Source organism: Gadus macrocephalus, chromosome 8, assembly GCF_031168955.1.
Source record: "Gadus macrocephalus chromosome 8, ASM3116895v1".
Taxonomy (NCBI): Eukaryota; Metazoa; Chordata; class Actinopteri; order Gadiformes; family Gadidae; genus Gadus; species Gadus macrocephalus.
In genome coordinates, this window is record NC_082389.1 from 18552427 (window position 1) to 18568211 (window position 15785).

Genomic DNA, 15785 nt, shown 5'->3' on the forward strand with positions numbered 1-15785 from the left:
TATTTTCTAGAATAAGAGAGTACTGCCTCTCATGCGACATCAACTCCGTAACCGTAACATTTATGAGAACACTTGTTTGAGGCAAATGTTATCTTTTATGTTGGGGTGGCAGTGGGCCAGATGGTTGAGCGGGTTGACTCGTAACAGGTAGGTGGCTAGTTCGAACCCCGGCTTCTGCTAGCGTTCAAATCGTGTCGAGGTGTCCTTGAGCAAGACACCTCAGCCTAACTGCTCCCGACGAGCTGGCTGTCGCCCTGCGTGGTTGACTCCGCCGTCGGTGTGTGAATGTGTGTATGAATGGGTGAATGTTAGGCAGCATTGTAAAGCGCTTTGAGTGGCCACTGGTTAGAAAAGCGCTAAATTTAGTACATTTACCATTTTAATAGAAAGCAGGACATTCCATATCAAGTTATGAAATTCAATGTACTGGACATGACCCAATAAGGCTTTCCGGTGCATGCAAAGAAATGATTGGATTACATAGGCTGTAGGGAAAAAAAAACAAAAGTAGATCATGTGGTCTAAGAACAGGCTGGGCTCCATCGTATCCCCAACGCACGCTAACATTGGCCTGGTTGGCCTGGGGATCACTTCCAGGCCAATCAACACAGAGAAGCATCCAGCACAGAACACAGCAGCTAGTATGTATGTGCATGTATGTGTGTGTGTGTGGGGGCGGAGGTTTGTATGTATGTGTGTGTAGGTATCTATGTAAGGGCATGCATAAATGTAGCTGTTCGTTGAGTGTGTGTTCACACCTCCACACAGTCTCAAGCTTGCCCCCCTCTGGGTGTTCCTGTGCTGGTCCACGTCTCCTTAAAGGTCCAACAGTCGCGTATGGGGGGGGGGGGGGGGGGTTGGGGGGAGTCAAGTCAACAGTTCAAAACGGACTCAAAATCAAACCCCATGAGAGGCCTTGCGGTCCCCGTTGCCCGGGTGACCCCTGCCCTCGGAGCTAGTCCGTCCCGTCCGTCCCGTCGGCCCCATCTCCACCCGCTCGCCCCCCTCCCCCTCCGCCTCCCCCCGGCCCCCCCCCCTCGGGGTCGCCCTGCGCGTCCTTGCGCTTGACGTAGCGTTCGTAGAGCACCATGACCACGCCCATCCCCCAGGCCGACACCGTGCCCGCCGCAAAGATGACGAAGCCGATGAGGATGAAGAACAGGTAGTCCCAGGAGCCCAGCGCCTGGTGGCAGCGCGCCCGCAGACCCAGCCCCACCTCGGCCACGCGGCGCCCCCGCAGGTCGGCCGGGGCCCCGCACACCGTCTGGCCCTCCTCTGAAACACAAGTACACACAGCTTAGAGAGACGCGGCTACTGTAACATGGAGGGCAGGAGAGTGCGGGGGCGTAGCGGTGGGCCCTGAATTTCATCTGAAAGGTTATGGGTTTAATGCCCTCATCAAACACTACCCTAATCAATAACTGTCGGTGGTATTCATAAGAAAAACCACGAGGTCTGTACCTCGCTTTCAATTCCACACTCATTAATTCTTATCATTCCTTTCATTGTCATCAGAAGAAAGATGTTAAATAGGTGTTTCTTTGTGTGGGTTTCAATAGCCTCGGGCAGACTAACATATATAAGATCTATAATATAGAGAAGGACGGCGAGATGAGAGCTCTCTCATCCCCTGGGAACACTGGCGCACGCGAGGAGATCAGTACCAACCAGGAGCAATGGAAATGGATGACAGCCAGGAGCTGATCCCAATCCATCCCTGGGTGGGTGGTCTGGTAGTGGGGGATAGGGCGGGTCGCTGGGGCCTTTGAATGGGGCTCCCAGGGCCTCGAGGGCAGCACACTGTTCCATACTGATGGAGCCATACTGCCACACTGATGACCTCACACCAGGCATTAGGCATTAAATGTCTGTACAATATAAATATATACAATTATTTTTGAACAATTTATTGCCTTTTTAGTGAATAATACAGAACATAAGGAACTTACTAAATTAAAAAAATTGCATAATAAATCAGAATCGCAATATTGGGCAAAATAATCGCAATTTGATTATTTCCTCAAATCGTTCAGCACTAACACACACACACACACACACACACACACACACACACACACACACACACACACACACACACACACACACACACACACACACACACACACACACACACACACACACACACACACACACACACACACACACACACACAAATATATACATACACCCTAGTTTGCAAACATGAATGCAAGTTACGTAAGTATAACCGGGACAGATTTGTGCATGTTCGCTAATGCAAAGAATGATGCAATGACCATTGCATTGCAATGAAGTAAGCAGCAACCTTGTTAAATTGACCATACACACACACAAACACACACATGAAAATGCTTACGCAGACACACATGCATACACACACACATGCATGCATACACACTTACACTCACTAATGCATACACTTGCAAATGAGGCCAAATAAATCTGCACACAATGCAAAATAACCATATCACTGTCCAATGACTGGATCATAAGACATACACCATAACCACCACCAAAGGCTTGCAACACTCAAAAATGCTAACCAACGCTAACTAATGCTAATTAATGATCACTTCCTCTACTGGCTAACTCTAGATATACGCCAAAAATTCTCAGGACTGCATGTCCTGCCTTTGAGGTGAGCGAGTAAAGCCCTCTAGGATCCCCCTCCCTCACCCCAACCCGATGCGGCCCCAAAGAGTAGAACTCTGGGACATGAGGAGGGCTTCCCCCTCTGCCTCTCCAACCCCGTCCCCACTGCTGTCTATTTCTAGACCTTGGTCTTATATAACAGCACAGCACATGCTAACGTAGCCGCGCTAGGCGTGACTCAAGGGGAAAATCTGTTGTTTCCTTTCCAGGGGTTTAATCTCTCTATATATCCCTCTCTCTCTCCCCCTCTCTCTGTCAACCACTCTATCTCTCTACCCCCCCTCACTCTCTCTACGGATGTGTCTCTCTCATCTTCCGCTTTCTCCCTGAATGTTAACAATTGTGTAACTCTCTGTAGCCTTTATCTCAATGCAATCTCTGTCTCTAACGCTATCTCTAATGACATGTCCTTATATCATCTGTCAACTCTATGTCTCTATATCATCTTTGTCTCTGTCAGCTCTGTCTCTATGCCATCTCTGACGATATAGAGACATTGAGATGATATAGAGACAGAGATGATATAGAGACATAGAGACAGAGATGATAGAGATTATATAGAGACATAGAGGTGACATATAGAGGGTATAGAGACATAGAGAGATAGAAACAGATGATATAGACATAGAAGTGATATAGAGACATAGAAATGACAAAGAGACGACATATATATGATATAGAGACATAGAGATGACATTGACATAGAGATGATACAGAGATGACAAAGAGATGACATAAAGACATAGAGATGACATAAAGCTGATGTAGCGACATAGAAGATATTGCAACATCGAGATGATATAGAGATGATATAGAGACATACATGATATAGACATCGAGATGATAGAGAGATGATATAGGGACATAGAGATGATATAGCGATGATATAGAGACATAGAGGTGATATAGAGACATAGAGATGATATAGAGACATTGAGATGACATAGAGGTGATATAGAGACAGATGATATGGAGACATCGAGATGATATAGGGACATAGAGGTGATATAGGGACATAGGGATGACATAGAGACATATAGATGATATAAAGATGACATAGAGATGATATAGAATGATTTAGAGACATAGAGATGACATAGAGATGACATAGGGATGATATAGAGATAACAGAGATGACATAGAGTCATAGAGATGATATACTGTAGATACCTATAGAAGACATAGAAACATAGACGATATAGTTGATTTAGAGACATAGAGATGATATAGGGCAATAGAGATATTCCATGCTCTACCACTCTTTCTCCGTCACTGAATCTCTCTAATTACATATTTTCCCCATACAGTGCTCGCTCTTACTTTCTCTCTATCCCTCTCTCCCACGGGATTTCTTCGGCTCTATCAACTCACTATTGATGCTTTGAGTCAAGTGTAAATGCAGTGTGGATCAGCTGTTATCCAATGTCAATCCAATGTGAATCCAATGTGGATTCAATGTGAATCCAAAGTGATTTCAATGTGAATTCAAACTGTGCAGTTTCATTCTTATCCCCGTCTGTCTCTCTACCATGTGCCTTCCATCCCAATCTGTTCCCTTCTCCAACACCCTGAGAGAGGGAATCCCTGATTATATGTATGTATGTATGTATGTATGTGTGTTTGTGTGTGTCTTCTAGTTTTCATGTGTGTGTATGTGTGTGTGTTTGTGTTAGTGTGTGCTTGTGTTGCCAGCTGTCATTGGAATATGCTGTACTCCATATTAAAACAAAAGGCAGCAAGCTGCAGGGCAATAGGAAAAAATACTCTGTCAGAGCTGGGGGAGAGAGAGAGAGAGAGAGAGAGAGAGAGAGAGAGAGAGAGAGAGAGAGAGAGAGAGAGAGAGAGAGAGAGAGAGAGAGAGAGAGAGGGATGGAGGGAAGCCCCACACATCTATCAGGCTGAGCACTAGGAGAGCAGAGCTGGGATCAATAGCAGGTTTCACCCTGGGTGCATTCCCTGAATAAAACACACTTCGATTAGAGAGAAGGCCTGGTAACTCCTCCATTACCCTCGAATTGGATATACATGTGTGTGTGTGTGTGTGTGTGTGTTTGTGTGAGTGTGAGTGTGAGTGTGAGTGTGAGTGTGAGTGTGAGTGTGAGTGTGTGTGTGTGTGTGTGTGTGTGTGTGTGTGTGTGTGTGTGTGTGTGGGAAGGGGTCCTGACAGCCAGTATACCCCGGTCCTGTGATGAATTGGTCCATGATGCTGCTACCTGCTTTGAATTAATTTGTTATTTGATAACCTCGCCGCCACTATACTCCAGTCCTCTCACCTGCCTCTCTGGTCCCCTGCCTCTCTAAGTCACCTCTCTGAGTCACCTCTCTGGGTCTCCTCTCTGGGACTCCTCTCTGGGTCACCTCTCTGAGTCTCCTCTCTGGGTCTCCTCTCTGGGTCTCCTCTCTGGGTCTCCTCTCTGGGTCACCTCTCTGAGTCTCCTCTCTGGGTCTCCTCTCTGGGTCACCTCTCTGGGTCACCTCTCTGAGTCTCCTCTATGGGTCACCTCTCTGAGTCACCTCTCTGGGTCTCCTTCCTCTCTGGGTCTCCTCTCTGGGTCACCTCTCTGGGTCTCCTCTCTGGGTCTCCTCTCTGGGTCTCCTCTCTGGGTCTCCTCTCTGGGTCTCCTCTCTGGGTCTCCTCTCTGGGTCTCCTCTCTGGGTCACCTGCCTCTCTGGGTCTCCTCTCTGAGTCACCTCTCTTGGTCATCTTTCTGGGTCTTCTGCCTCTCTGGGTCTCCTTACTCTCTGGGTCACCTCTCTGGGTCACCTCTCTGGGTCTCCTCTCTGGGTCTCCTCTCTGGGTCACCTGCCTCTCTGGGTCTCCTCTCTGGGTCACCTCTCTGGGTCTCCTCTCTGAGTCACCTCTCTGGGTCTCCTCTCTGGGTCTCCTGCCTCTCTGGGTCTCCTTACTCTCTGGGTCACCTCTCTGGGTCACCTCTCTGGGTCACCTCTCTGGGTCTCCTTCCTCTCTGAGTCACCTCTCTGGTTCACCTGCCTCTCTGGGTCTCCTCTCTGGGTCTCCTCTCTGGGTCACCTGCCTCTCTGGGTCACTTGTGGGCCTCTGAAGGCCCAGAAGCAGGGGGTCAGGGAGGCTGTGGTTCTGGACGCCCCTGATCCCATCAGATCCCACTTAAACAAACGAACATGTCATGGCATCGCTACAGGGTTTTCTACCCTCAGAAATAACAGGGGTTACCAGGACGCATTCGATCACTTTGAAAAAGGTCTAACCTTCAGCTGGTTTGGTTTGTTTATAATTCATTGCATTAGTGAGTGTAATTCACCCAATATTTCTACTGCTATGTTCTGCTGCTGAACATGAGGTTAGGGTTATGGTTAACCCTCCTGGATAAAGGATTACAATTATTAAGATGAATCAATACTAGATTATGACTTGACGCCTATCAATGTTGAATGAAGAAATTCAGTGGTCAAAATGTAATTCCTGACCTTTGACCAAAGAGGCGGCGGGTTACCTTGGAACTTAAAGCCCTCCACGTGCACCCAGAGACAGAGGTCCTCGTTGTCGCACGCGCAGCTCCAGGGGTTCCCGCTCAGGCCCATGGAGCGCAGCGCGGGCAGCGCCACGAGCGAGCTGACGTTTAGCGCCGTCAGGTTATTCCGACTCACGTCCAGCACCTGCAGGGCTGCGTTCTCAGAGAAGGCGTCTGGGTGGATGTCCGCGAGCCCCGGGTTGTCCGTCAGCCTCAGCATCACGAGGCTGGCCAGCGGCCCGAAGGTCCGGTCCTCCACGCGTGTCAGCGTGTTGAACGAGAGGTCCAGGTAGGCCAGCTGGCGGAGGTTCCCGAACGTGGACTCGGACAGCTCCGTCAGGGAGTTGTTGCTGCAGTCCAGGTACACCAGGTCGGACAGGTAGTTGAGCGCGAGCGGGGGGAGCTCCGCGATGCGGTTATTGGAGATGATGAGCTGCCGCGTGGTCAGCGGCAGGTCGGCGGGGAAGCGGGTCAGGTGCTGCCCGGCGCACTGGACCACCCGCTGGTCGTCGCACACACAGCTGTCCGGACAGCCGGAGGACATGGCCGGGGACGGGCTCGCCCCCATCACGAGGATCACCACTATCACAAGCCGCAAGGAGTGTGCGCTGGGCGGCGGGGCGAGGCGCATGACGCCGCGGAGGGCTGCATCCACTCCGAACTCACATCTTTCATGGGTCCCCGCCGAGTTCCCGCTCACACAGTCGATAATGAGCCGGCGGGTTCAGCCAATAACAACGTCCGTTCTTGTTTTTAGTTGTCGTTAGTTTGGACACTTTGAGCCCGAGACATCAGCTCACTTCATTCAATCGTCTGTCATCTCGCGCCGTCGGGTTCTCTCCGGTGAGTTTGAAGTCCGTGCCTGTGCGTCTCGAGGTCAGCGGCTCCGACACGTTCCAGCTCGCATTACTGGTTCATTTGATGTTCCGCCCGACCCGCCCCGTGGTGGTCGGAACGAGATGTGCAGCGATCACTATTTTCTGTCCTACTCCAGCGCGCGTGTCTTCCCCTCGCCGAAACTCCAGAATGGGAGGGGGAGAGGGAGGGGAGGGGGCGGGGAGGGGTCCGGGGGGCGTATGTGTGCACTGAGCGAGAGTAGAGAGTAGACTCTGGACGGACTGAGACGATATATAGAGAAAAGCACACCCATCTTCCCACATCACTTCACCAAAGTGCGACGCCATGTAGAAGCAGCGAGGCCCGCAACTCAGTGTAACCAAGAACCACGTGACCACGACACACACCTGACCTAGTTCAGCACGCGCATCGAGGGTGCCTCCAGTCATTGCAATATCATCCGACTGCAGACACAAATGGGCGTTCCCGTGTCGTGGGCGTTCCCGTTCACGCAGACTAAAACGCCCCCCCGGCGTTCTCGTGTGGTGGGCGTTCTCGTTTACGCAGGCTGGAACGCCCCGTTCTTCTTCGTCGATCTAGTAGTATGGGCAGCATAGAACTGACGTTAGCGCCCCCTTCTTCGATCTCGTAATACGGGTACGTTAGCCAGCTAGGCCTACAGAATGTTAACTTACATTTATGTGTCGGATCTCGACCCAAACTTTGCATCAAACTTGATGCAACACGATCATTACAGGGAGGCTCCATGATCTCATGTTCATTATCTTCTGGGTTAGTATAGGTAGGGTATTAGGTATAAGTGAGATGTTTGATATAGTTGTTTAAGAATATGCCCAAATTAAATAATGAATAGATTAAAATAACACTTGGGACATTATGCAGTTCAAATCCAGTTACCAGACACTATGAAGGCTCAAACAGTAGGCCATTTGACTCCAAGTGTTCACTTACTTTTCCAACTGAATGTTTTCAATAAAGACAAAAAACAGTAATTGCTCTGTAACAATTAACCTTACAACATACATTGTAGGCACAAATGTATGTTATACATCGTATAGCATTTGTCACAAAAACAAAAGAAAGGAGTAATAAAATACCAGCATTTCTGGGCAGATACATTTACTACAGTAGTATGCACATTTACAAATGAAAGGGATTGCAAAAAAAGACGTCCCAAATAAAACGAAAAAGGAGTAATAAAAGAACATTATCCTAGGCAGACATCTTTTATGACAAACCTGCCATATGCAACGTGCCTCAGTACCAGGGGTGCTCTTGGCCAATTCTTCTTTTTTAAGAAGCCTTTGAGGCGTAGCGCAAGGCCACTGCCACAGCCTGCATTGTTGTAAATCTTTCTAACCGTTATGCATATGAGATTGTCTTTATTAAGCTTAAGGTCCCCTGCCAAACTCATTTAAATATATGGAAGGATGGAGAGGCTTGATTAGTTCTCGGAATGTGTTTGAAACCCTGTTGAACACGCCAAGCATCGCCATGTCCAGTCTCAGCGTCTCTTGAAGAATTTGCTGAAGGACTTCGGGTGGTAAGAATGGCCTGTCCTCTGTTGTGCCAGATTGGAGCGTGTGGCTGAGATGGGGAGATGGAGAGGGTGAGCTTGGTGTGCCAGCTAGCCCTGCAGGGCTAGAGAGAGCGAGAGATCCGAAAAAGAGTGAAGGAGAGCGAGAGAGAGGGAGAGAAACAGGGATTATAATCAACCTTCAATTCAATCACACAAGCCCAGACCAACACTACCCACACCATTAAACAAAAAGGGAATCACTGATCGATCAAAAGTCTGAGAAAGAGCAAGAGAGAATATACGTAAATAGAAAAGTATGGACATAGTATGTAATACCTTTCACTGCTTAGTGATTGGAAGGTGTGACTGAGATGGGGAGATGGAGAGGGTAAGAAGGAGCCAGCTAGTTCTGCAGGGCTAGAGACAGAGAGACAAGTGTATTGGCTACGACCTTCGTGAGCACCAAAAATAAGTAAATAGCAACATGGACACAGTATATAAACCTTTCAAGCATAAAGGTCTCCAACAGCTGTCCAACCACCACCTCCTGATAGAGAGCATGTCCCCCTGAAAAGTAAAGTTATGCTTTAAATGACTTCATAGCCTGATACAAATCCATGTTACAGTACTGTTTAGCAGTGTACTATGGCAGTGTAAATTATTGTGAAGATGTAGCCATCTCCTCCCGTAAGTGCAGTACCTGAAGACAAAGTAATGTGTATGACCTATGATGCATGTTAATTGTAGCCTCCAGTAAGGATGACTAAATTATTAAAAGCCTTATATTTCATGCTACACATCTGATTGAGATTTGAAAGAACTCACCTCACTGAAATCATATTGCTTTTGAGGGTAGAATACATTGCGTACTGAAATTAACATACAAATTAGTTAGTTGTTTTGCAAACTAGTCATCGGTCATCATTTCTGAAAATAATGCATCTCACCATCAGCATAAACACCCCACAGCTGTTGCTCTGATACTGGTGAGGTGCATCCTGTGGTGGTATAAGGGGAATGTGATTTGTCAATGATTCTTATTAGTACATAATGCCTATAAACTATAAAGTGATATCCACCCTCATTTTGTAGCTACATACAAAAAGTGCACAATGCACTTTCAACAAGCATTTAGCAGCAACCAGGGCCCATCAGCGTCACATAGGAACACTTAATTAAATCATAATAAACAATCTAGAGGCCTGCCTGTCTACCAGTGAATGCTACTCTACTAGATGCAATGAATCGTGCGCCAGCCACACGTTTTACCTCGTCAGCCAAGTAAAGTCCCTTCCATGGTCCATTGGACAAAGCATGTGCCAGGGTACTGAAAAGGTTTGGAAGACGTGTAAGTTGCAATTCATATGCATCATCATCAACACGCATTCGGTACACACTACGCTTCGATTTCACCCAAGGGTGAATTAAAAGTACATGTTTTCCTAAACGTTGGTCATCAGCGAGGTAATAAAGTAGTAACTTCGGGCACATCTGTCATCTGTTTTTCAGAGTGCTAACGATCTTTATTCATTCGTTGCGCAGCGACCGAACAGACAGAATTCTCTGATATGCCATGCATGTAAACATACTAGTTAGTTAGACGTACTAGTACGATGCACAGTTTAATCAGATGTGTGTGTCACCACAACGAAGCAGAGTGGCCGCGATGTCATGCCTCTTACCATGCCAGGCTGCCAGCTGACACCTTAACATCCAACTTAACAATGTACTTTGGTAATGTTAACCTCACAGTAAAATAATCGGCAAAGCCTTCGCTGCAAACTTTACCCTCTACCTACAAACCGTCTTAAACGTTGCTGATTTCTGAATAGTATATGCAACGTTTATGGACGAGATAGCATAGCATTCGCTGCTACCGAACCATGCTTGTCACGAGTATTTATATCGGATTCGAATTCGGATACAACGATACCACAGCTAAATCAGTGATTTAAATGAGAATACTTCACAGCCAATGTTCTCAAATAAACAATATCATACTTACTGACATAATCTCTCATCATAACTCTTTCGTTTTTCTGGAAAGTTACTACGAGGTAAAACCGCCAAAAAAGCAAGCCTTGCGAAACTCACTCACCTCTTCTTGATTGATCGATGAAACGCTACAGGAACGCCTGATGGGCGTTTTTGTGTCATGACGGGAACGCCCAAGCCTGCAGCTGGACCCTTCTCAGTCATTGCGCTTGATGCCAGTGAGGTGGACCATTTCGTGTGTGTGTGTGTGTGTGTGTGTGTGTGTGTGTGTGTGTGTGTGTGTGTGTGTGTGTGTGTGTGTGTGTGTGTGTGTGTGTGTGTGTGTGTGTGTGTGTGTGTGTGTGTGTGTGTGTGTGTGTGTGTGTGAGTGTGAGTGCGTGTGTTAGCGCGCGTCCACGTGTGTGTATTGTGTTTGTGTTCACATTCGTGCATGTGTGCACGTGTTGTATACTGACACACCTGGCGCTCTGTTTGAATGTTTTACCGCGGATCACATAGAAGTGGGCGTACAGACCCTCCCACGCCGACCACCAGCGGCGCCCCGGGCTCTATCTCAGTCGGTCCTCCATCTCACTCGGCCCTCCTCCTACTACTGCATGAGTTCTGGGCCGAGTCTATTACTGGTCCCTGTGTGGGCGTTCGAGTGCTGATTCATAGCAGCAGGCCAGATGTGGTGCTGGCCGGGACGATGTTGAGCAAGACCACCCCACCGTCCAAATCCTAGGACATATTAGAAATTATGTTAGGCTATCTGACAACAAAATAATACCATCTCTAAAATAAGTAAGTACATTTATATGTATGATTTAATGAGGCTACCCCCATCTATTAGATCACAGAAAAACGATTCCGTGTTATGGCGCTATTAAGTGGCCATCCAGTGGCCCTGCGTCTCCAAGAGCCAATGAGCTGTGCACAGTCTCAGTTCACATCGATTTAATGGTAAACTAAAATACCAAGTTTTAGGAAGGAGGGGGGGGGTGTTATCCCTATAAATTACGAGCTACAGCAACGTCACATTCTTAGTACTATCGTTGTGTAACTGTAATGCATGTAAGGAAGAGGATTAGGCCTAATCCTCTTCCTTACATGTTCCTCACACATGTGGCCCGGGCCACATGTGTGAGTTCTGAGTCAGAATAAAAAGCGTTATAAGCGTTATCCTTATAAGCGTTATAATAAGATGTTGTATATGATATGTGTCGTGTATCAAACACTAATACAGTTCTAACTGTTTAAGCAGACAACTGGAAGCGCACACGCAGACTGGGTGACTCAACGTTGTATTATTTATTAACGCAGTAACTAACAACAGCGCTTATCCAGGGCCGAGTAGAGTACCAAGAGGGCCCCCTGGTGGCGATTCAGCATTATATACTTTTCAGGAACAACCAATAGAGGACCTCCACCTTATGAAGTACCAATCACATTAACCTGCTATACAAAATGCTGTACTATATTTGATACTATATGTTAATATGCTATGCTATTACACAATATTTTATACTACATGTTAATATGTTGCAGGCTACTATATATATGTCATGCTATATGTTTATATGTTATACTATATGCTATACTATATTTTAATATATTACACTATGTGTTTATGTTACACTATATGTTATACCATATGTTAATATTTTACACTATATGTAATACATATGTTATATGTTATACTGCTATATGTTAATACGCTATACTATATGTTAATATGTTTTACTATATGTTATGCTTAAGCAATAGATCACGCCAGGCTGTGGTATGTGCTCATTATACCACTGTTAAGGGGCGTTGTCCGGCCCCGACGCGCAGCGGAGGGCCGGCGACCCCCTTCACAGTGGTAAAATGAGCACATGCCACTGACTGAAGTGATCTATTGCTTTTATACAACGGTTACTATTATGGCAAAACGAAAGTCATAGACACAATACATTTAAAAAGAAACCAAGAAAGTCAAAGTAGCCGTTTTATTAAAGAATACAAAAAAGTAGTCCCTCCTGGCTGCCGCTATGCATCGACGGTCGCTATGCAACACACTTTAGCGTCCCTTCGAGAGAAGGCTCCGATAGAGTGGTTCGCCGGCAATTTATCCTATGGAGCAGTTCACTCGCCGTGTGCCTAAGCTTTCGTTAGTCTCTCCATCGCCTTGCTCACTCCCGGAGTAACAACATTTACACCCTCTCCATCATCCAACATATGTTTTACTTTGTAACTGTTTCTACTTCCAGGCGCGGAGTGATATGCAAACTTTCACAAAATGATCGAGCGTCATAGAGTGGCGAAGTCACGCCCCTTCCGGTAGGGCTCATGGGACCTATGAGATCGAAAAATATGAATGGGTGTCAATGGAGAGAAAATAATTATTTTCTGGTCCCGGCCTTTATATGCCCTGGATTACACATATGTTGTTTGTGGATTTAAAGGATAATTTTTCATGCAAAGAGTTCGACCGTTTATTGTGCAATTGTTCAGATAAAGGCTGTAGAGAAAACACAATGAGAAAGACTACACGGCTCGTATGTGACGTCACGCTCCCTGCGACTGGCGTGGAGAAGACCGACAATCTTCCCATTGGCATAACAAACTCTGCACGTGCCCCGACTTATAATGGTTTTCACCTCTTTCGATGCTTTTATCCTCCCCTTGGAAAAAGCGGTGAAGTGGGGCAGAGAGATCGCCATCTCTGTGCCGAGTTCCAAGGGCGGGTGTGGTGACGTATATCATATGCGTCGAGAGCAGCGAAGAGCTGTAGTTCACAAAGCGGCCTCACATAAAACCTAAAATTATCAAACTTCTTCACGAACATTTTTAGTTTTCTTTGCATGAAAAATTATCATTTAAATCCACAAACAACATATGTGTAATCCAGGGCATATAAAGACTGGGACCAGAAAATAATTATTTTCTCTCCATTGACACCCATTCATATACCGGAAGGGGCGTGACTTCGCCACTCTATAGCAGTTATGTATAGAGTGGCGAAGTCACGCCCCTTCCGGTAGGGCTCATGGGACCTATGAGATTGAAAAATATGAATGGGTGTCAATGGAGAGAAAATAATTATTTTCTGGTCCCAGTCTTTATATGCCCTGGATTACACATATATTGTTTGTGGATTTAAATGATAATTTTTCATGCAAAGAAAACTAAAAATGTTCGTGAAGAAGTTTGATAATTTTAGGTTTTATGTGAGGCCGCTTTGTGAACTACAGCTCTTCGCTGCTCTCGACGCATATGATATACGTCACCACACCCGCCCTTGGAACTCGGCACAGAGATGGCGATCTCTCTGCCCCACTTCACCGCTTTTTCCAAGGGGAGGATAAAAGCATCGAAAGAGGTGAAAACCATTATAAGTCGGGGCACGTGCAGAGTTTCAGTTATGCCGATGGGAAGATTGTTGGTCTTCTCCACGCCAGTCGCAGGGAGCGTGACGTCACATACGAGCCGTGTAGTCTTTCTCGTTGTGTTTTCTCAACAGCCTTTATCTGAACAATTGCACAATAAACGGTCAAACTCTTTGCATGAAAAATTATCCTTTAAATCCACAAACAACATATGTGTAATCCCAACCCAGTCGCCAAGAAAAAACGTCGACGGTGTACGTTTCCATGAACACTGGAGACGTACTATTACAACGTAAAAACAGCGTGTTATACCTACAGTATCCACGCGTGCCGCTGTGGAGGCGGGTTTCGGGGTTTGGGTTTCACGGCTTTCGCGGCAAATTGTGGACACGATTGTTTAGGGGGGGGGGGGGGGGGGAGGTAGACTGTTGTTGACCGGGGAGGGGGGGGGGAGACACGTTTGTTGAGGGGGGGGGGGGGACACGATTGTAGGGGGGGGGGGGGGGGGGAACACGTTAGTTGAAGGACGACGACGACGACGACACGTTTGTTGAGGGGGGGGGAGACACGTTTGTAGGGGGGGGGGGGCACGCTCGACAACGAGAGTTGGTTTTTATTGAACGCTCGACAACGAGAGTTGGTTTTTATTGAACGAGACTTCAACACGGAACAGCTGCACGAAACGATGGTCACGTCACTCTCGGTGACGGTGTCGACAACAATGAACACACGAACAATGTTAATAGAACAACACACAACCACATAACATCCCGAACCCATCAACCCCACTTAATCCTAACAACAAAACAAGTTAACAAAAGCCCCATTTGTCAACTGACAACCCCAATTCCCAGAATCCCCCGCGGCTCCGGAACACGGCGTAGCTTATATTAATCTTTATTATCCGAATGGGAAATGCAATATTTTAGGACAGATACACCATTAAACGCGTTTCTAATGACATTTCTAGCGAGAAATGTACATTTTCCTTACATAATCTTCAGTCAGTGAATGTGTATGATCTTTATTAATCTTTATTATCTGAATGGGAAATGCAATATTTTAGGACCGATTCACCGTTAAACGTGTTTCTAATAACATTTCTAGCGAGAAATATACTTTTTACTTGCATAATCTTCAGTCAGTGATTGTGTCTGATCTTTAGTTTTATAGTTATTAGGATTTGATCGGATCGCTCGCATGTTTCAACGTCAGGTTGTTTGGCTGCTTTCGCTAAACTGGCAGCTCACGTGCTTCCTGCGTTTGTGTTATTAAACTGTTACTTTATGTAACTTTTAATGATATCATCTTGTTAGAAACACGTATATCTGAGAGGCAACCCAGTCGCCAAAAGCATTCGTTGACAGTGTACGTTTCGTGAACACTGGATTACGTCGCATTTCAACATAAAATAGCGTGTTATACACACACACACGCACGCACACACACACACACGCACACGCACGCATGCACAGACACACACACACACACACACACACACACACACACACACACACACACGCACACGGTGCATTTCGCTGCTAAAACAACAACAATAAAATATTCCCTCAAATATTATTACTAAAGAACCGTTTTCCAAAGAACGAAATGTAAACCAATGCATTCTGAATGGGAGTGTTTCTCCGATTTTTCCATGCTACACAGAACGAAATGTAAACCCATGCAATTAAAGACTTCATGGTCATAATAATTTAAATATCATTAATCTCCGTGTGTTGGGTGGTATTCTATTTTTTTCAACGGGGCTGCATCCAGTCACTTGACCGTCATGCTGCTATAGAGTGGCGAAGTCACGCCCCTTCCGGTAGGGCTCATGGGACCTATGAGATCGAAAAATATGAATGGGTGTCAATGGAGAGAAAATAATTATTTTCTGGTCCCAGTCTTTATATGCCCTGG

General features: G+C 46.4%; 1 protein-coding gene and 1 long non-coding RNA gene across 4 annotated transcripts; both read right to left on the bottom strand.

The window, feature by feature from the left end:
• Positions 1–955: 955 nt before the first annotated feature.
• LOC132463256 (leucine-rich repeat-containing protein 52-like) lies at positions 956–7325 on the bottom strand. The gene is made up of 2 exons (XM_060059288.1): positions 6126–7325; positions 956–1275 (listed from the first exon to the last, which is right to left on the bottom strand). Exons 1-2 carry the CDS (start codon positions 6772–6774, stop codon positions 956–958), a joined length of 969 nt encoding a protein of 322 aa, XP_059915271.1. The 5' UTR covers positions 6775–7325.
• Positions 7326–8666: 1341 nt separating this feature from the next.
• Positions 8667–10713, bottom strand: LOC132463512 (uncharacterized). 3 transcript variants are annotated; one of them, XR_009527038.1, is made up of 5 exons: positions 10619–10713; positions 9790–9847; positions 9346–9389; positions 9024–9087; positions 8667–8937 (listed from the first exon to the last, which is right to left on the bottom strand). It is a non-coding gene; the product is annotated as an uncharacterized LOC132463512 (long non-coding RNA). The 3 variants fall into 3 exon arrangements; XR_009527040.1 differs by lacking the exon at positions 8667–8937 and having other exon boundaries at positions 8982–9087; XR_009527039.1 differs by lacking the exon at positions 8667–8937 and having other exon boundaries at positions 8982–9389.
• Positions 10714–15785: the final 5072 nt, after the last annotated feature.